The following is a 22769-nucleotide window of genomic DNA, read 5'->3' as shown; positions in this document are numbered from 1 at the left end:
CGGAAATTACAGGTCTGAATTCTAAATTTGACCGAAAGGGATAAATAAACGCTGCCCTTCTTTCGAATTTTTCTTTCAGGAGTTGTCTCTTAATCTCCACCTCCACCATTTTTTTCCTTTTTAAATCTTTATTTGGTTGGATAAGCAATAAGATTATGAGAATTCGAAAGAACAAGAAGCTATCGTGGTTGATATATCCGCAAGGTTCAAGGGCTGAGAGTGTTCTCGTTTGCCGGCTGAACCAGTCACCATGGGATGTGAATCCTTTACCTCAACAACCGTACTCTTCATATCTCCACCACCGAGTAATTAACACTTTCTCGTCGCTCTTTATTTTCCTTGTTTGTTTCTTATACCAGATCTACTTTCTTCTCCTTCACCATTGCGCTCCCTTTATCTACATTCCTCTTTTTTCTTTTTAGGGTTTTCCCCGTTTAGGGTTTTAGCAAAACCCTAAATCCTCTCGTTATCGTCTATTTTCCCTTCAGAATACTCGATTTTGGTTACAGGATCTTCGTCGTTTCATTATATTAGTTTTTTACTCGGGTTAGCTTAGTTTATTATTTTCTTCTTCTTCTTTTTTCTGAAATAATCCAGTTAGAATACGAAGATAGTTTTAACGGAAATGGGGGCATTGGCGATTCTGTCGGTGCTGTTGAGAGGTAATTTACTTCATATTCTTCGATTCCACTCCTTTTTATCAATTTGCATCATGGTATTGTATGTATTAGGGTTTTTTCTTTAAAAAAAAAACGAAAAGAATAAGGCGAGTTCTTGAAAGTAAAAAACCCAGTTTGTGTGTCTTGAAAAGTGTTGCGTTATTGGTCGAAACGCAGCGAGGCTACGATGGTGGGGAGTAAAGAGCAAGCGATTATGAAAGTGGGAGGCATGATTATCGATGATAATGGCGATAACGATGAGGTTAAAACAGCCAAGAAGACCCAATGCCAAGAAGAGGAGGCTTTGCTGCAATCTTCCAACAACAACAGCAGTAGCAGCAGCGATAGCGGAAACAATATGATTCCCACATCGTTGACCAGCAAGAAAGCCGATAATCAGTTGACTAGGAGCCGCCGTGGATCACGAGCCCGAACATCCAGGAGAGGTGGCTCATCATCGGCATCGAACCTGAATGATTTCTACTATTATTCTGGGTTTGGGCCGTCGTGGGGAAAAAGGAGACACGGCGGTGATAAAGAAAGCGAAATTAGCAAGAATCTCGTAGAGGTTGCAAACAACGACACTGTTACCACTGCCCAAAACAATTCGACGCTGTCGTCTTCTTCACAAATCGATGACAATGAGGAATTTGATTATGTCGAGGAGGAGCAGGAAGAGGATGACGAAAATGAATATAGTGGCGAGAAACGAACGAGAAAGCCCATTAAAGCAAGATCGTTAAAGTCACTAATGTGAAAAAAAAAAGGTGTGGGTTGTTTCAACTTAGCTGAAATGATTGTGTTTTTTCGTTGATTTTATGGTAATTGTCTTTTAGATTTTGACTAATTTTAATTTCTTGGCTAATTTGCTCGTGAGTCGAGTGAACGACCAATCTGGATACCTTAGTTAATATCTGAAAGGGGTAGGGTTTTTTTTGTAATTCCATCATATTATATCCTTTTCGGTCTGTATTTTGCTGCGATGATATTTTATAGATGGGGACGAAAATCTTTGCTCAAAATAGTGCCCCGTTTAATGTCATGTTTCTAGTCCATAAGTACAGTTTTTTTTGGGTCAAAATTAAAATTTCCCATCTAAGTTTTCTGTTTGGAAGATTATTTCTATTGAAATAATGTTTACCTTTTTTGATACTCTTCAAAAAATTATATCTTATACTAATATTCAGACATGTGTCCAACAAAAATATGGAGCAAATAGGACCTTAGTCCTCACACAGAACACACTCTTCACATAGCCCACCATTTTTAAACTTAGTCTCATCGCACATTGTCATTTTGGCACAACACATTTATAAATTATTATAAAAAATATTAATCCGAAGACTGACCTAAGAATGTGTTCAAACTGCATTGATTGAAACATTGGGGATAAGTTCACTTGGATGTTTCAAGGTCCCAGCAATTGTTTGCATGCCCGGCCCAAAAGTGCTCCGTTTCAGACCAATTGGACTCTCAATATGGGGGCTATAAACCTAACTTGTTTCAAGCATTATTTCCCACCTAAGCTACTTGTTTGAAGAATGTAGGGACCATATTATACAAGTTTTTCTTCAATTAAAATATATTATATTAAATTATTAAAATTGGTAGAAATTTTCTAAATTTTCATAAATAATATTCTTTAAAAGTAAAAATAATATAAATATTTAATTTTAATAATGATGATAGTTTAAATTATAATTAATATAAATTAAGAACAAAATCAATAATTAAAAAAATGAATATATGAATGAATGTGTAAAATTTACATTTTAGGGACTTGAAGCAGATATTTATATTTTCCAAAATTGGATATTAAAAACAGTATATAAAGACTTAATATTAAGAAAAAAATTACAACAGGACTAAGTGTGTATATATTTATATTTTTTCGTAATATATGACTAAATCAATTATAGCAAAGATTATTATCAGATATGATTCTTGTTACATAAATGAGTATTCAATGTTTATATATATATATATATATATATATACTTTTGAGAATAATCTTTTGGTTTTATTAATGGGATAATGACCAGGCAACAAAATAAAATACAAAGAGAAACAAAGGAAAGACACAAGGCAAACTCTAAGCCAAAAAAGTAAAGAAAAATTGAAGAGCCAACAGAAACAACTTAGAAAAATCCTAAATTCCAAAATCAACACAGCTTGAAACCTTAAAATTAGCAGAAAATAAATAGCCATATCCTTGTGAACCGACCAAAACGATGAATCTCCTCATAAAACACACCGAAAGGATTGAGACAGGGAGAGAGATTGAGGGAACCCTTTTCCCAAATCATGAAACCCCCAATCCCATAATCCAACAGAGCAAACTAACTCACGTTGGGTCAATCCAACACCGATCCTTCGTTGCAACTTCCCCAACCTTTGAAGGGGCATCTTTCACCCAGAATCGATTAGTTGAATCTCTCCTACCCAGCACCGTTATTGCATGCACGACAGAGTTACATCTTCGAAGCTCGAATTTGAAACAACAGAACTCAAAATTTCTCGAAAAAGCTTTTACATCCCAAGTAATTTGGCCGAAGAGTTAAGTAATCTTCATAATTTGTTTGCAATTTTAGTATTATAGTTTTTGAATCACTCTCCTGGATGACTCGTTGGAATCTCACTTCTTGAACAAACTGTAAACCATGTAGAGCCTTCGCCATACCAATTGTAGAAGCCAAGTATGGATACGATACCCTGATCTTAAAATTTGCCCAATATAGTCCCATATAATAATCCCTGAACTCACTTTATTTCTTGGTCTGAAGTAATCAGTATCCACATTAATCTTGACCACAATGGCGGTGGGCGGGACCAATGGACTACTGCAACAGGAAGAGGGTGTGTCAACACAAAGCTCAGTATCTGATATTCACTTCCATAGCTGCGAATAAAGGTAACAACTTCGTTTATACTCTGCAAAGTTCCTACATGTAGAGATTTGTTCCGCGCATACCATAGCATCCAAACTGTAATAGCAACAATTTCTTTATTATCTATGGTTGAATGTTAAAAAATCTAGCATAACCAACCAGAAAACCTACCTCGGCCACTACTTCAGGCCATTGGAAATCCAACTTTCCTCGAACCTGCTTTCTAAAATAGCAGTCACGACTAGCATGAATGGTTGCTTCAGCCTCCAACTAACATTGTGGACATAACTGTCCTACTGCAATTATTTTACAGTAAAAAATTTGCATGGTTGGAACATAATTTTTAACAAATCGCCAAAGCAAAATTTTTATCTTCGACCTACAGTTTAAAAGCCATAATTGCTTAAAGATAAAGCGTTCAGTAATACCTACAGCACACAGACGTAATAAAGCTTTATAACCATTGCGTACTGAATATTTACCTATATGCTTGCCAAACCATAGACGTTTATCATTCTAGTTGTTCATTGATAATGAGATGCTCATAATGGCGTCCGCCTCTCTATGAATAGAGATCTAATGAGTCTAGTATCCCAAATTTTTGACTCATGTAGAATTAAATCACTAACTTGATCCATACATGTAACTCGCTTCGTAGTGACCTTCCTCATATACTTACTCGACAACCAATAATCTTCCCATATTGACACCAAGTGACCTGAACTGATCTTCCATTTCAACCCTAATTTCAAAAACCTTTTGCACTCCAAATGCTCCTTCATGTAACAGAGAGGTTTGAGCTTAAATTCAACTCAAGAAAACCTATGTTTGGGTAACACTTCGCACGAATCAATCTTCCCGAGAGTGATCCAAGGTTTTCAAGAAGCCAACATCCCTATTTCACCAATAGAGCGATGTTGAACTTTGCCAAATCCCGAAAACCCATTCCCCCATCCTCCTTCAAATAACATAGTGTCTCATAAGAACACCAATGCAACCATCTCCTTCCTCTTGATTTTTGCCACCAAAAATGGCCCATCATAGCTTCTATCTCTCTGCAAAAAGAACTGGCAACAAGAAACATGTCATGTCAAACATTGGGATGGCCTGTAATACTGCCTTTATAAGAACTTTCTGTCATCCAATAGATAAAGTTCTTGAGCCCCAGCTATTTAATGTACTTATACATCTCTCATTTAGTCCCCTAAAAGCCTCCATTTTGTTCCTTCCCAGGATCGATGGGAGCCCCAAATACTTTTCAGGATTTTGAATAGATTGTACCCCTAAAGTTTAACACACATTCATCCTTTGAGAGCGAGGCCCATTCGAGCTAAAGAAAGATCCTGATTTATTAAAATTTACCAATTGTTCAGTATATTTCTCTAAAACCCTTTTTAAAGCAATCGCCCCTTCTAACGATGCCTCTCAAAAAAATTACACTATCATCAACGAACAGTAAATAAGTAACAGTAGGGGCATACCAATTAATACAAATTCCCTTTAGTCAGCCTTGCATGGATGTTGTGCGCAATAATGCAAATAAGCCTTCACTATAGATTAGAAACAAATATGGGCTAAGGGGATCCACTTGACGTAATCCACGGCCGAATCAGAAAGACTTCCTCACTTTTCCATTAAACACAACCGAGAATGAGACTGATTCCACATATTTCATCACCTTTTTGATCCACCCATCCAAAAAACCCATCTTCTTGAGCATCCGCCTTAAGAAAACCCACTCAAGTTTGTCATAGGCTTTGCTTATATTTAATTTTAGAGCAATAAACCGCAAGCTTTCATTCCTCTTATTCTTTAAGTAGTGTAATATCTTGTAAGCCGCTAAAATATTATCTGATATAAGCCTTCTACGTACAAAGGCACTTTGAGCCTTAAACACATAAGTGAATCACCAACTGTAATCTATTCACAATAATTTTTTATATACTTTTGTAGAGAATATTACACAAAATTATTGGTCTGAATTTAGTCATGTTTTGTAGACTATTAACCTTTGGGCTTAAAACCACTCTGGTCTCATTTATCTCCGCAATGTTCTATTCACTAGCCAAAACTTTTATACAATATGTAGCCACCTCTACTCCCACAATATGCCAAAATCTTTGATAAAATACTGCACTGAGTCCATCCTCTCCCGACACTTTTAATGGGCTCATGAACTTAACTGTATCGCACACATCCATAACCAAGAAATCTCGTAACAAATTTTCTTTCAAATATATCGCAATCAAGTCTTAGTTGTAATAGCCTAATTTTCAGTGGTGTCAACAAAAAATGATTCGAGATCACTAAATCTGATGAGTAAGTTTGAAAATTTAATAAATTAATATTTATGAGTTAAGTGTGATTTCAGAAATATTCTTAAATTAGTGAATTTTGTGATTTAAAAGAATTTATTAAGTAAATTGGGTTAAAAATGAGGTATCGAGACCTCGATTTTATAAACCAAGCCGTAAATGTTTATAAGTGTCATTGAGCTAGAATTAAAGTTTCGTTAGAAAATTTTAACGTTTTGATGGTTAATTAAATAAAAAGGACTAGATTAAAAAAGGTGCAAAACTTGCTAAATAAAGAAATAGTGATTAAATAGCTCAAGTAGTGATAAGGGAGGACCAAAAAGGCAAATAGACATTAATTAGAAGGCTGCGATGACATGTGCAGGAAAATAATCTTGAAGTTGGATGGTTTAGGGACAAAATGATCATTTGGCAATTGAGATAAAATTAAATAAAGACCAAATTAAAAACCTAGACATTTCTTCATCAATTTTCAGCCAAAAATAGCCATAGAAGAGTCCCTCTAAGCTGGTTTTTCATATTTTTGTTACATGTGAGTTCAATTCTTGCTCTTTTCTAGAAATTTTTATGTTTTTGTGACTTTTACAACTAGGTCCAACTATTTAATTCATTAGTTTTGATTTCATGAGTAATTTTGAAAGTTACCGTTGATGAGTGCTGGAAGTTTATGATTAATTAACATGGATTTGAAACTTTAATTTTGTTATATGATGATTTTATTAAGTAATTTTGATAGAAATTGATTTTAGGACCTAATTGTGAAAAAGATTAAATCTTAGGGTTTGGCATGAAATTATGAATGTCAAAGACTATGAAATAGCCTATAATACTTAGGTAAAGCATTAATGAGAAAAATTAGCTCAATTGATGGGTTAATTGATCAGGGACTAAATTGTAAAAATTATAAAAGGTGGGGTAAATGTGTAATTTTGAAAATTGAAGGGTATAAATTGTGAAGTGAATTAGAATTGAATTAGATGCTAATGAATGCATAATTTTACATTATAGATTAAGAACCCGAAGATAAACGCGAAGAAGAGAAATTAATAGATTAGTCCCTGAATTTCTAGAACTTCTACAATCTACCCCAAAGTTCATATGGTTGAACTTTCATGATAAATTGTTGATTTAAGAATGATATAATGTCTTATTTCATATATTTGTTATTGAATTATGATTATTGTGATATTATGAAAATCAAATTGAATATTCAAATTAAGTGGAACGCATGATTGAGTACGATCATTCTGTGACACAAGAGGAATTAACGGATAAGACCATGGTTGGACCATGGAAATATTTAAATGTAAGACCATAGCTGAGCTATGGCATCCTGATGATAAGACCATAACTGGGTTATGGCATTACGAGTGTAAGTTCATGGTAGGGCCATGGAAATATATTTGTAAGACCATAGTTGGACTATGACATCAAGTAAACGATGTACTCAGTTCCGTAAGACATTCTCTAATTTGAAAAATATTGGTAAGTGTCATATGGATTAAAGTGATAGAATTTAAGTAGTTATTGATATTGAGCTCAATTAGGTGAATTCATCATTTGAAATTGAGATTGGCAGGAAGTGATAGTGAATTGCATGTTTATGATTTGTTATAGTATGTTCGGTAAGATTTAACTTTAAAACAAATGAACTTACTAAGCTTCATTAAGTTTACTCGTGTTGTTAATGTTTCTTGTAGATTAACGTGAGATTGGAGGATCGGATCAACATATCAGGCCACACTATCCAGGTTTCTCCAGTAGATTTTGTAATACAATTCTATGGTTTATATGGCATGTAATGGGTTGGATAGAAAAGAGTTGAACTTGAATTATGAATGTGAATGATGCATATATATATATATATATATATGTTTGTTTGCAAGAATTTAGTAGTAGATATTAGTAAATTAATGAATGGAGTTATTTTGGTAAGTTTATGTAAATGAATTTTGTGATGACATATTATGTTTAATACATGATATTGGCTTGAATTGGTTGCTTGGTTGGGATATATTAGTGTATTTCTATGTTGTGTACAGGTTGATATTAAAAAAGTGTGAGAAAAGTGGCCTTAAAATTAACTATTTCAGCCATATGGGCGTGTGGTCCCTACTCTTAAGAAATTTTTTTAAAAATTAACTATTTCAGCCATATGGGCGTGTGGTCCCTACTCTTAAGAAATTTTTTTAAAATTTTAAGAAAAATTTCTTGAGCGTTTGGTTTAGTTCCAATTCACTTCTAAAGTGTATTTTGGGCTTCGAGGGCCTATTTAAGGGACAATATTAATGATTTATGATTGATTCTTAATTTGTATAATAAGGGTAATGAAATATTTGAAATTAGTTCGTAAAGTTCGGTAATGCTCTGTAACCTTGTTCCGGCAACGAATAAGGGTTAGGGTTGTTACATAACCCCTTGCAAAACTTCATCAATGCCCGTTGAGCCCTTCGAAGGGAAAAGAGAAAGAAAATAGTTTTTGGCAATTTTCAGCATATCCGAATCACCCTCATACAAAAGTGCCACTCTTGTCTCTCAGATTTGACATGTGATTTCTCTTTCTCCTACGCGAAGCAAAATCATGAAAATATGTAATATTTTTTTCACTATTTTTCAACCAGTTAGCCCTCGCCCGTCATTCCCAATAAACCTCCTCTCTTCTTTATCAGCCTTTAAATTTAAAGCTAATTTTATGTCTATTGTCTCTCTTAAAATTTCATTCGTAGGGTAGGTCTAATTTAAGTACTGGAGTCTCTTCTGTAAATCATATCTTGTTATTGAATGATTTTTTCGTAATGTATTGAACCATTTATCAAGTCCAACTCTTACCTCCCTTAAACATTGTGGTACCCCACAAGTAGTGGACTCGCAAAGCCGCTGTACCTTACTCTTACAGGGCTCCTCCATGACCCATGGACCCTCGAACTTAAAATGCGATACCCGTTTGTTACTCCACTTTGGACCTGTATGTAACAACAAAGGACAATGATTAGAAAAAGAGTGGACCAAATGTTCCAAACTATAATTCGAGAATCTTACCCTCCATTCATCATTTTCCACACCTCTATCAATCCACTCTCGAATATTGTCTTTGAAGTGTCCCCTCTCCCAAGTATACCACTGACCTCGATAACCCAGGTTCGATATCAAACAGTCCTCCAAAACCACCTTGAAGTTTCTCATTTGTCTTTCTTGACGTGGCAAACCACCTTTTTTTTTCCAGTCGAGTACACAATCTCATTAAAATCTCCTATTATCATCTAAAGAACATTTGGTAAATCATCCAACTGTCTTAGTAAGTTCCATGATTCCTTCTGAAATCTCTCATCAAGCACTTCATAAAAACTCGTATAGTGCCAAGTATTTCCTTCCCTATCATCCTTTATCATTATGTCAATATGCTTTCTCGAAAATGATCAAAAAACCACCTTACAAGTTTCTTTCCAACCCAACACTAGTCCACCACTTCGTCTATTTGAATTCACATTCATACTATTTTGAAATCCACATTTCTCTCCAACTGTAGCCATTCGAGACGCACTTAGCTTCATCTCAATCAAAAAGACCATAGAGGGATTTAAGCCTCGCAACATATGTCGGAGATGTCGAATTATCCAAGGTCTCCCCAAACCTCGGATATTCCAACTTATGAGTTTTATTGCGTCCGACTGGCCTACTTAGCAAAGCTTGCCGATATCATAGTTTCTGAGTTTTATGCCAATATATTCATAATTTCTTTCGAAACATTCGAATCCTCATCCTCTACCTCATTCAGTTTCGTATGTGACCTTTTAGATCCTTCCGAGTGGTGAATTAGTGTATCCTCCCCCTCCACTAGCGACATTTCTTCATCATAGTTAACATTAGTGCAATGACCACTAAGTTCCAACCCGTCTCTCCTTTTTGGGCTTACAGACCTTATTTCCATCTCCTTATTCAGTTTAATTTGGAATACATTAGAATTCAAAGCACTAAAAACTCCTTGATTTAAGGGATAAGATTTGGAAGAATCACCCCTAATCCCATCCGCATTGATCATGGAATTTCTAAAATTAATCCCTCTTCCCTCCTCATCCTCAATCAACCATTTGCACTTCCATATGGAAGCCTTCCGCGATAGAGCGTGTAAGGAAATATCCCATTGAAAAACAATCTTATGCTTCAATGTTATAGCTCGCAATGGACAGAAACTTCCCCATAGCTTAACTTCCCACACAAAAAGCAAAATAAAGACTTTCTCATAAGCAAAACAAGCATATGCACATGTACTGTAACACCCCCTAACCTTTTTCCAACATCGAAATAGGATTACAGAGCATTAACTATCACTACGGTTTATAACACAAATCAAATAAAATTAAACATTGTATAATTCAGTAACATATCTTATTAACCCCTTTTGATGAATATTCAAGGCCCATAGAATATGTTAAGAACAGATCGGAATTCAATCAGAAGCTTATAAACTTTTTTCGTAAAAGTTTCAAAATTTCTATTAATGAACAGTACCACATGCCTGTGTGGTTTAGAGACACGCCCGTGTGTCTTTAAGACACACCTGTGTTGTCACTCCGTATGACTCACCCGGCTAGGACATACCCATGTCCTTTACCCACGTGCTTCTTTGACTTATAAACCTAGAACAAACTAGATTTACACGGCCAAGATACACACCCGTGTGCTTAGCCTGTGTGGATTTATTTTCAATTCGAACTTAATGCAGTTTTCACACGGCCATGCACATGCTTGTGTACTGTGGCCGTGCACTTCACACGGCTGAGACCCACGCTCGTGTCTCTGCCCGTGTGGCCATACTTGAGCATTTTGTTTACTGCATTTTAGATGCAGGGGACACACAGCCTGTTCATATGCTTATATAAGGCCCGTGTGTCTCACACGGTCTGATCACATGCCCGTGTGCCACCCCGTGTGGACTCAAAATGAACCTTATAGTCCAAGTTTACCAACCCTGTAAACTTTAATAACAAACAAATTAAAATTCAATCTTTCAACCAATCCAAAACATGATTAAATACATCCATTTCACATTAAAATCATCAATGTTACGATCTAACTCGAGTGTATTAGTAAGTGTTTAACATAGAACCTCCAGACAATATACTTTGGTATCATTCAAATTCAATTCAAATTAAACTATGAAAAGACCATATTATTTGGCATAGGTCTTCATATATATATATAAACCTTTAACATTCTTACATTAATAACATTCATACTCAAAATAACCTTAAAAGACAACCTAGGTACATGCCATTTCTCAAAATAAGATACATCACCAAGTATTTGAGTTCGGGCTTGTCTTGGATGCTGAGTTGTTAGTCGCTTTAGTACCTAACCTATGCACGGAAACAACCGTACATTAAGTATCCACTCAGTGGTATTTCTATAAACCAATACTTAAATCATTATTAACACAAAATGCATTTAAGCTACTAAATTTCAAATCTAATAGCACTAATTATATTCAAAGTTCTTTTTCAATGAAACATTCAGTTCAAATTAATATCAATCAACAACAATCGATTTTCAGTACAGTAGCACAGTCATTCAATAGCCCAGTACGGTAATTACCCTATTAAAATAACTCGGACCTTGGTGGATACACGGATCTAACCAACACACCAGTACGACACATTGTGCCTCATCGACATTGCCAAAGAAAATAGTAACAATATGGTACATAATACCTCATCAGATTAAACCGAGGTATCAGTAACAGTACGACACACAAAGTGCCTCATCGACACAAAGTCGAAGTAACGCTACGACACTATTAGTGCCTCATCGACTCAAGGTCAAAGTCCCTGTACACTTTCAATCCTATGGCATGCCAATTATATCCAACCTAGCCCGACATTGTTAATAGGGTATTTATTTCACTAACAATTTTCAGATAACAATCAATATACATTTCAATTCAAATACTCACAACTCAATTGGATTCAATACAATAATAGCAATACTTACCTCTATACAACTTACCATATATATATAATAAATGCATTAATATTAAGTTTAGTTTATAGCAATACAAACCGTAATTTTTCGGATTACTCCTCGTTAACTTTCTCTTTTCCTTTCTTTTTTGATGTCTTCGGTACTACATTAGCTACGTAAATTAAACAATTTATACTATTAATACAACAATAATTCACAATAAATAATTGAATTTCTATTTAATTCATATCTAAATTTTCAATTTAATACTAATTAACACATTTACTTTTACCACTCAATTCATACTCCATTTCTATTCAATTTCCTATCATATTCTACTTAAACATTGAATATTCATGGTAAAACCCTAATCTCAAATTTCTTTCAATTTAGTCTATCAAACATAAAACTTATAGCTTCTTTTACAATTTAATCCCTTAATCAATTCCAACTTGAAATTTTTTCAATTAAATCCCTAATTCAACAATTTGTTCAACATAACCCATGTCTAAAAATCTATTAAATTTTAAAATTTCCACTTACATCAAGTAATATTTGTCTCTAGGACTCCAAAAACATCAAAATAATAAAGAAAGGGACTTAATTGACTTACCAAATTAAGCTTGAAGCTTCAAATCCCTAATTTCCCCCTTTTTCTTTTCTCCTTTCTTTTTCTCCCAATTTTCGTTCCCACTTTCTGTTTCTCTTTTTCAATTTTGTTTCTTTATTTCTTTTATGTTTTAATATATGCTTTATTTTATTATTATATTATATTATATTAATATATTATTATATTAATTTTTAATTACTAAGTATATAATATATGTATATTATACATACACATGGAATAATATTTTCCATACATTTGGCACTATTCCCTTTTATGGGTTATTTTCTAATTTAGTCCCTTCAATTTTCTTTAGTCCAATCTAGTCCTTACACTAAATTAACCTTAATTCAAGCTAATTCACCTAGCTAAAATCTAATTAATCACTCAACTAACATTCGTAAATATTTCTAATAAATATTTATGAACCCAATTTTCTGAAATAGTAAACCAGAAACTCGATTTTCGATACCTATAAATTTCGGGTCATTACATGTACCAATTGGGAGCACAAATCTCCTCCTTCTGCATAGTGAAGAAATTAGATTAAAATAATATTTATTTTAGATTTTAGTAAATAAAAACACTTAAACAAATAATTAAGGTACCAAATGATAATTTTTAATTGTGCCATATTAAACTGTTTCCTTGAATTAACTTTAAATTGCTATTTATATATATATCTCATTAAACACAATCTCCCATAGTGACATTGGTCTTGTTAAATTAGGAGTTATATTAAGTCAGTCACTTTTGATCTCTCAACATTGATTTTTTTTAATCTACAATACTCTAAATTTTTACGTGGATTTAAGTTTCTTATTTGATAGAAGTTGAGATAAAGAAAGTTAGCAAATTCAACTTTCTCTTGTCTCCATGGGTGTATTTGGGAGGGCCCATATTCACAACCATAGCTTCAGGCAACCAGGGAGAAGGGGGCGATTCAGAATTTCATATTCCATGCCTACAAAAAAAAAAAAAACAACTGTATTTTGACATCATTGTTCACAGTGTAGCAGAGCTTGCTTGGAATTTAAAGTCTTTTAAGTTATTAAACAATACTTGAGAAAAGGATGGGTTGGGCACAGAATCCAGCAATTCACTATAACCATCAAATGTAAGAGCAGAAATAAAAGAAGAAAATGGATGCAGAAATGGCTGACCACCACCATTAATGCATTAACCATTTCCGTAACCAATCAGCCTGGGAGCACACTAAAACTACAGCTGATCAACACTTCATCACTACCAATGTTCATGCATATAATCATTCAAAAGAAGAGTCTTACCAAATCTATAACTTCAAAAAAGAACTTGTAACAGCCCGATTTTGGGTCTATTAGAACAGTGGTTTTGGGACCACAAATTTGACATAGAAAAATGTGTTTTTATTATATTTTTATGGTCTATAATTTCACAGAATGATTTCATGAAAATTTCGTTCGAAAATTTCGACGTTTGGGCACTCAATTTAGTTAAAAGGACTAAATTGTAAAAAGTGTAAAACTTAAGTTCTAGAAGCTAGAGGTGTCTAATTGCTATGAAATTTTAAATTGGAGGTCCTTAAATGGTAATTAGACCATTTGTTAATTTTTTGGACAAAAATGGACATGAAATAGGTGAAATAAAATATTTTTAAGTTAGGGGCATTTTGGTCATTTAGTAATTAAAATGAATTAAAAACAAAATTAAAAGCCAATTTTTGTCCATATTCAACCCCTTGGCCGAATTTCACATGAGGAAGACATAGTTAGGATTTTTCAAGCTTCCAAGCTCGATTGTAAGTCTATTTTAGCCCCGTTTTTAATGTTCTTTACATTTTTGATATCCTCGTTGCTCGGTTTAGCTATTTCCATCATTATTTTGAGCTAGGTTTGTGTTTAAAAATTTACCCATGAATGAAATGCATGTGTTTTGATGTTTTATGGAAAAATATGAAAGTTTGGGGTGTGATAAATAACTTTTACTATGTGATTTTTGATGAAATTGCATAAAGGACCTATTTGTAAAATTTGCAAAATTATGTGTAGAAAATGTGATTTAGTGAAAAATGTGAGCTGCTAGAAGAGGGAATATGAATCAGCTAGGCTTAGGAATTAAGAAAAATAAGTGCTTTTCATCTTACGAGCCTAGGGGCAAAATTATAAATACGTGAAACTTTAGGGCAAAAATATAATTTTTCCATAGTGTGATTTTTGGACTAAATTGAATAGTGTGAGTATTGAATGAGTTAAATGTGTTATTATAGATTAAGAAAGATAAGGAATTGACCTTGATTGGGGAAATGAAAAGGTTGTGGACTAAATTGCAAATTCGTCATATTTTGCACCGAGGTAAGTTTGTATGTAAATAATGCATCGTTTTTATTTACATTATCACATTTTATTATGTTTTATGAAATGTGGCTGAATATTGAATGAAATTGACAAGTATCGAAAAGTGAAAAATTTCCTGGTTGAACATTAGGAACAAAATAGGATACAAGTGACATGTCACTAGTGACACAATTGTGGTACTATGTGAAGGCCACTTTGAGAAGAGATAACTTGGTCACAAGTGTGGTACTATGTGAAGGCCATTTTGTAAAGAAAGATAGCTTTGGTCACAAGTGTGGTACTATGTGAAGGCCACTTTTTGAAGAAGGTAGCTTTGACGACAAGGGTGGTACTATGTGTAGGCCACCGGGTATCCGTTATTATTTTGACGTGTTCAACGGGAAATGACTAGGTGTATTGAATATGACTATGTGATGAATAAGTGTAGGTACGTATGTGTAAACTTATGAGCAATGTGCTCGATATGCGATCGAACTTTGGTAAGATTGATATGGAGTAAGTGTTACAATGAAAGTTACTATAAAAAAAAAACATGAAAGCGTGAAATTTAGTAATAAAATAGTTTTGGACAGCAGTAGTTGTGTGACTTTGAAAAATCACCAAAAATGTTGGAAATCGAATTAGAGGTTGAATAAGATATGCAATTAAAGCTTATTGAGTCTATTTTCATACAAAGGAAACCGTGTAAGCAAAAAAAATTCATATTATGAGATATTTGAATTTTAGTGAGACATGGTCAGAATGATTTTGGAATCCACTGTTCTGATTTGGGAAAATCATTAAAAAATATAAAAAAATAATAATTATTGGTTATAATTTATATGCTTAAAATCCATAATGAGTATATTTTCAAAAGAAATAAACAGGAACATCATCCGAATCCCATATGAGGATATAATTAATTTTTAGTAAAGAGGGGATGGAACAGTCAGACAACCAAATATGGGTGAATTTAAAGAATAAACTGCACTTATTGACTAAACCAAAAATTCTGAAAATTTTGTGGTAAGAATATATGTGAGTTCAGTTTATGGAAAAATTAGTGGATCTTCATTTGGAGTTCCATTGCTCTAGATATAAAAAATTTAGTGACTATGACTCAAGTCGACAGTTTTGTTATGAAAAGTGAATATAATAATTATCCGTAATTGTTCCGAAATCTCTATGATACTTGATGATATTGTGATAAATTTTAAATTATGTTATGTGTATGATATTTTTTGATTAACGTTGCTTATTATTTACATGCCAACTTACTAATCTTTGTAGCTTACTCCCCTTCCTTTCCCATATTTTATAGCGGTGTATGTTAGCTCGAGTTGGAGATCGCTGGAGATACTATCACACTATCAAGCTACATGTTGGGTATAAGTGAATGCAAACCCCTTTAAGTTTATGGCATGTATAGGGACTTGGTTATTTGGTGTATGATTAATTATGATTTGGCTAAATGTATTAGCTTGTGATGGCTAAAGTTTGGATGTAATTTGTAGCCATGCAAATTGGCTTATATTGGCTAATTGGTTGTAAGCCCATATAATTATGTACGTGCACATGTCAATGTTTTGTGATGTAGTTTATATTTGCTTGATATATAATGGATATGAATTTATTCATATGTTAATGCCTTTTGAATGTAAATTTAGCATGAAGTGATTGGGTAAGGCATGATGTTATAATGCATGCTAGATGATGGTGTGAAAATGATATGTTATTGCTTGATGGTAGTTGTTTTGAAGGCATTTATATGCCATGAATTGTGTCATGTGATGTTGTGTGAATGTGTGCAAGTGAGGGTGGGAAAATGGCTAGGAAAATAGCCTTGTATTTGTCCACACGGGTAGACACACAAGTGTGTGTCTAAGCCGTGTGTGACACATGGTCTGCCCACATGGACGTGTGCCTTGGCCGTGTGACCTCATTTGGCACATGACGTCATAAACAAAGAGTTACACGGGTTGAGGGCACGAGCGTGTCCCAAGCCACATAGGTGTGTGACTCTCCAAAGTATGAAAATTTTTCTAAGTGTTGTAAAAGTTCGAAAGTTTTCAGTTTAGTCCCAAACCACCCCTAATGTATGTTTTAGGCATCGTAGGCTCGTATAAGGGACAATATGTATATGCATGAATGGTTTTAAATTGGATGAAATTTTATGACCCAATTTTTTATGAATGTTATGTTTAAGTCCGGTAATGTCTCGTACCCTTTCCCGGCGTCTAACATGGGTAAGGGGTATTACAGAACTTTCTTTATTAATATCAACTTAGTTAATTTTTGCATTATCAGCATAATTAGAGGTTTTATATTGGTTATTACTTATAACTCAATCAAACAAAACATATTTGTAACATTCAAAACAATAAGAATGTATATAGAAAACTTTGGTTTTTTTTTTTTCCAATTTTTATTGGTTATGCACCAAATTGCCATATGTAATATGTACAATTTTCATAAGCTCATTGCCAAAAAGAAAAAGAAAAAGAAAAAGGGCCATTCTCTATCGCCCTTGAAAGAATCTACAATCCTGGAACCAAACTGTATTTGCCGTAAAAATCAGCAATCCCAGAAGCAGCCCAGAGCTTTTGATTAAACTCGTCTTGCAACTCATCGGGCATGAATGACGTCCTACAAAGCGGACACGTTTTCTTATCATGGTCCATCCAACGGTCCAAACATGCCCTATGGAAAACGTGTCTACAGTTCCTCAACCACCTGATCTCTTCCCCACCTTGGAACTCGTACAAGCAAACAACACAGCTCTCCGGTGGGTCCCCTACGATGACGAGCTCCTCGTACTTTACGACTGGAAGTATCTCCCGGATCAGGAGAGCTGATACGGGCGGATGCTCGGGTGTCGTTCGGGTTGGGTTTTCGAGCCAGACTGCGTCTGTTTCGAGGAAATTGGTGAGTCCTAAGAAATTAAAAAATGTGGAGATCAGATTACGGATGAAACCCAGAAAGGAAAGCGTGTGAACCAAGAGTTTTGGCAAGAAAACTTCAGTGTAACCAACTGGAAACCCCATGAAAGCAGTTTTACAAAATATCGTATATGTAATTATATCAACAATGGAATCAAAATTGTAAAGAGAAAAGCCTTTGTTTACGTAAATATAGGTAGAAAAAAGTGGAGAGAGACAAAGCGAAAGAGAAAACAGGAAGCTTCTGCATTCAGCTAAGCTATGTGGAAATCCACTAAATAATTATTTATACGTACTAAGATGTGAGTGATTGGGTCACTGCCTGTAACATGAATCGACAAGTTGTGATTGGAGGGTGAGGGTGAAATTGGGAGTTACGACGCTGCCCTTTTTGGGGTGGTCTCCCTTTGGGAACATGGAACAAGTACCATCTCGTCCTTTTGTTTACTAAACTAAATAAAATATTAAGGAATGAGATTTGAGATTGTTGAATTATACAGTTATTACAGTTCAATAACTATAAAGCAATATATATTTTTTGGTTAAAAAAAAAAGGTAATATATAGTTGAGTGGTATTGGTTGTAAAAAGAAATGTTAGGACAACCTTTTACTTTAACTAATAAATGGACCCCCAAAATGCAAGACTTAAATTTTGTCTTAAATACAAAGCTTGCCTTCCACTGTCTCTACTAACATTAATTATTTCTAAAGCAGCTGTGAAAGCAATAATTAATTTCTCGGAAAACAAGGATTTTAAAGCTGCAATTCACATTTTATTTTTTTATTAATCATTTTCCAAACTGTCCATCGCCATCACAAATCATTGTTTGGCCTTTGCACGCCTCACCTCTTCATTATTCAAGGGTTTATTTTATTTATATGCACTACTAATTAAATATTATTTTATTATTTCCATTCGATTTTTATAAATATTTTAAAAACTGCATAAAAGATAGATTTTTTAAAAAAATATTATAAATGGATGCCGAGCTGAAAATGAAAATAAATAAAAGAAGTTACATGTGATTGTGAATTACAAATAAGAAAAAAATTAATAAAAAAGATATATTGGTATTAATTATAAAAGTATTACCATACTCCCTGTAATGTAATGCTTTCAGCTATCGTCCTCCTTAGAAAAAAACAGTTTCTTAACAGCATGATTCATCTTCATTTATTTATTTAAAATAAAATATATTTGGTTGTTGGATGTCATTAAAAGATTTATTAAAGTTTGTTATACTCCCTTGGGTTTACAACATGTGACAATATAACAAAGTGTTCATAAACACCCCTCTACTCACAAGTAGCTGGCTAGTCTTTAGAAGACTAGTGGCTTGATTCCAATTAACCTCTTGTTCTTCTTAGAAGGGTCTTGGCTGATCATCTCTGCAAACTAGTTACTTGCTCCTTTTGAAAATGTTTTGCCTATTCATTCCTCAAGACACTCACTCTTTTGTTAAGAATGTGATTGTCAGGCTATTAAACCTTACATGAATATTAATAACTCTACACCACAACTCAGAAAGAATAGTAAATGAGTCTCATCACATGCATCCTCCCCAAACACTCAGCAAATGATGACTACTTCTCCAAAAATAAAACCTCCACTATATTTACCCCCAGCTCAATGAAGAAGGGATCGATCCTCAAATATTCTAGCCTTCTTACTATCCGCAACCTCTTTTTTACTCACAATATTACTCCTTCGGCTCTCCACCCAACCAAAGTGAACCAACCTTCTTTTACACCACCAAATCCTCCTTCATGTCACCTCTCTTGTTGATATCACACATCAACAAAGTTTACAATTATTAACAGTTATGTGATAAATTTTAATGCATCGAAATATATTTTAAAAAGTGATTTTAAGATATTCAGTAACAAAATTAAATGAAATATTTTCGAAAAAAAAACCTCATCAAAATATAATCTCATGTTTAAATTTTGGTTTAAAAATAAAATGTCATTTTTTATAATAAAGAATAAGTTTTAATCATTAAGTTTTAATAATTTTTAGTCTAATGATATATAAGATTGGATGTCCCAACGCATTATGAGTGAAAGTTGAGATTGACTATTTGAGGTCTGAAAATGAAATCTAGATCCTTTATTAATTTAATAAAATGATTTCAAAATTGAAATCTGGATGCTTAATAATTTAATACAATGATTGATAGAGTAATGCTCAAATTAGTCATGTCGTGTACTAAAATAATGTAAAGTTTAAAACTGTAATAATTAACAACGGCCTCCACACAAACATTTATTTGTATTATAAGTGAGTAGTTAGTATATTAGTAATGTATTTTTTATTTTTAAATGATATTAAAAATTAATATGTATCACTTGTAAATTATTAGATATAATAGTAAATTATATTATACTTCAAAATAGAAGATTCAGATTTAAAACTTAGACAATATTATTGAAAAAACAAATTCAAATTTCGAATATAAATTTTAAATACTGTAAAACTTCAATATTTGTTATCATTATTAGAAAAAATGATCGAATATAGATAGAAATAAATCTTAAAAAAAAAAAAAGAAAGAAGAGAAAAATCGTCGGTGAGAAGAGCCCTGGCCAACCAACAAAGTGAGATGGGTGGATTAGGATATGGTCCTTTCGAAAGCGAAATGGGTGAAAGGATGCGCGGCGATCAAGTTCCATCACTTACTCTTGCCCCTGTACCTACTCCGTCTCCGCCTGACATCCATGACCCCTACTGCCTCCTCTTCTCTCTTTCATCAACTCCCATGCTTATCATTATTAAATTATAAACAAAATGTACTTCAAAGTCAGTTTAGTTCTAAATAAAATATTATATTTATAAAATTTAAAATTTTTAAAATTATTTATCACATGTAAATACATATAAAAATTATACACAATAAAAACGCAGAATAGCATTAGAATGGGTAAAAATATTAAAAGAAATATTCTATTGGAGCGTTATCTTTTTGTAAATGTTAGTGGCATCAATCTAAATATTAACATTTGTAATTTTATTTATTAAAATTTTAATATAAAAAGTACAAAAATATCTTATAATAATATAATTTGTTTAAAATATATAAAGATACGTTGATAATTTCATTAATTGAGTTTAATATTAAATTGATTTGTAATATCAATTTAATCAACCACTTAAATAATAATATAAATAAATTTGTTAAATAATGATTTAATATTAATTAATTAAAATAATAGAGGAGTGTTTAATAAGATAGGGAACATACATTCACCCAATTGTTGTTGCTATCTAAAATTTGGTTTGATGGGAGAGTACAATTCATGATCACATGGTTATCACGTTGATTGATAACATGACAAGTTGAATTATGGATGACAATTCTCCATATCTCGTGGGATATTTCAAATCTTCGGTTTCTTCCCATCACTATACATGGAATTAAATGCATATTTTGGAAAATGGGTAAATGGGTGGGACAACTTATTAGTACTATTTTATGCCAATTTTCATTTTAGTCATTATTCCTTTTAGATTAATCATGAATTATTGAAGGAAATTTTAGTAATTTCGTATATCCACAATTTTGATATATACATGTATATTACTTGCAATGTGGGAAGATATTATTCTTATAATAAATATATGTATAAAAATAATTGAATTTTATAGATTTTATATTTATTACTTTAGAAAAGGATTTTAGTCATTTCCCAATGCATTATCTATATTTGTTTTATAATTTATAAAAATTAATTCTTTTAAAATTTCGTGGTTGCCTCTCTTAATAATACCGCTTTCAAAATTTAAATTCAAATCTTCTTATTGAAAATACAATATATCTTACTATTTCATTCATCTCCGGTTAAAAAAAAAAACTATGTTAGATGTATATTATTTTTATTTGTAATTATGGTTATCCTTGCATTTGTAAAAAAAGAAGAAGCATGAAGGCATTAAAATTTATATGATGGCTGGTTTCGTTTTGGTTCCAATTATACCGGAAGATGCATGCAATTTTAGTAATAAATCGGAATAATTAATCTTTGCATCAATGAAAATTTTGATCTATACCAATTACATTAACTTGTTTTACTCAATTCTAATTACATCGATCGAAACATAATGCACTGACTAATGTATGAATAATATTAAAACATATAAAAATTCGAACTTTTTTTTTCTGGTGAAAAGATAGAAATACAAAGAAAACAACTTAGACCCTCAAAGAAGGATCTTAAAACAATTTTAAACCTAGGCTCCTAGTATGAACTGACTTAGCCAGACTATCAGCAATTAAGTTATCCTTTCTAGGTATATACTAAATTTTCCATTGATCCATCTTCCTTAAAATGAAATGAATTTTCCAAACCAAAGTAGAGCGAAAGAGTTCTGGATAGTCCTCTAAGATAACGTTAACTTCAATACTATCGATTTGGATTAGAATTTTTCGGAAATGCCTATCCAGAATAAGATTTAGCCCATCTAGAATTCCCTAAAGTTTTGCCTCCAGAATGATGCAATTGCCCAAGTATTTGGCAGACCTAATGATCCATTCACCATTATGATCTCTCACACAACCACCATCTGCATCGAAGCCTTTATCAAACCTCACCGAGCCATCTGTGTTCAAACTCACCCAGCTGTTAGGTAAGGGCCAATGTTGAAGATGATTTCGGGCTTTATGAGATAAATTCCTTGAAAATGAGGAAAATTGCCTCGCCCAACTGTAAAAGATTTTAATAATGTCGTCAGCACTCCATGTAATGCCTTGGAAAATGGACAGGTTTCAGTTTTTCCAAATACGCCACAAGATAATCCTAAAGAGACATGACCAATCGATTCCATCCCAAGAAGAAGAGTGTCTTTAAAGATTTTTCCTCGTCCAGTTGAGAAAAGATCCGGAATAGAAAGCAGAAAGATCTTGCTGTGGAATAAGCTTGTCCCAAATGCCTCTGACAACATTGCAATCTCTGAGTATATGCAAAACATGTACATAATCGTATCCACAAAGGCTACATGCACTGCTACTCCTAAAACCTCGTCTTACCCTCTCAGTATTTGTGAAGAGACTTTGTTTAAGAGCCAGCCAGATGAAAAATCTAATCCAATA

At 33.1% G+C, this 22769-nt stretch overlaps 2 protein-coding genes and 1 long non-coding RNA gene across 3 annotated transcripts; 2 read left to right on the top strand and 1 right to left on the bottom strand.

Moving 5' to 3' along the window:
- LOC108475727 (uncharacterized) lies at positions 1-1681 on the top strand. Its single transcript, XM_017777717.2, has 3 exons — positions 1-305; positions 598-662; positions 837-1681. The coding sequence occupies exons 1-3, from the start codon at positions 156-158 to the stop codon at positions 1414-1416; spliced, it is 795 nt and encodes a 264-aa protein (XP_017633206.1). The 5' UTR covers positions 1-155; the 3' UTR covers positions 1417-1681.
- Positions 1682-2577: 896 nt separating this feature from the next.
- On the top strand, positions 2578-3776 carry LOC108475452 (uncharacterized). Its single transcript, XR_008269482.1, has 2 exons — positions 2578-3355; positions 3443-3776. It is a non-coding gene; the product is annotated as an uncharacterized LOC108475452 (long non-coding RNA).
- A 13355-nt stretch (positions 3777-17131) lies between these two features.
- Positions 17132-18172, bottom strand: LOC108475169 (brassinosteroid-responsive RING protein 1-like). The gene has a single exon (XM_017777158.2). It carries the CDS (start codon positions 17784-17786, stop codon positions 17280-17282), a length of 507 nt encoding a protein of 168 aa, XP_017632647.1. The 5' UTR covers positions 17787-18172; the 3' UTR covers positions 17132-17279.
- Positions 18173-22769: the final 4597 nt, after the last annotated feature.

Source organism: Gossypium arboreum, chromosome 8, assembly GCF_025698485.1.
Source record: "Gossypium arboreum isolate Shixiya-1 chromosome 8, ASM2569848v2, whole genome shotgun sequence".
Taxonomy (NCBI): domain Eukaryota; kingdom Viridiplantae; phylum Streptophyta; class Magnoliopsida; order Malvales; family Malvaceae; genus Gossypium; species Gossypium arboreum.
Note: the sequence above shows the minus strand (reverse complement) of the source record. Positions and strands in the feature narration are given on the sequence as shown.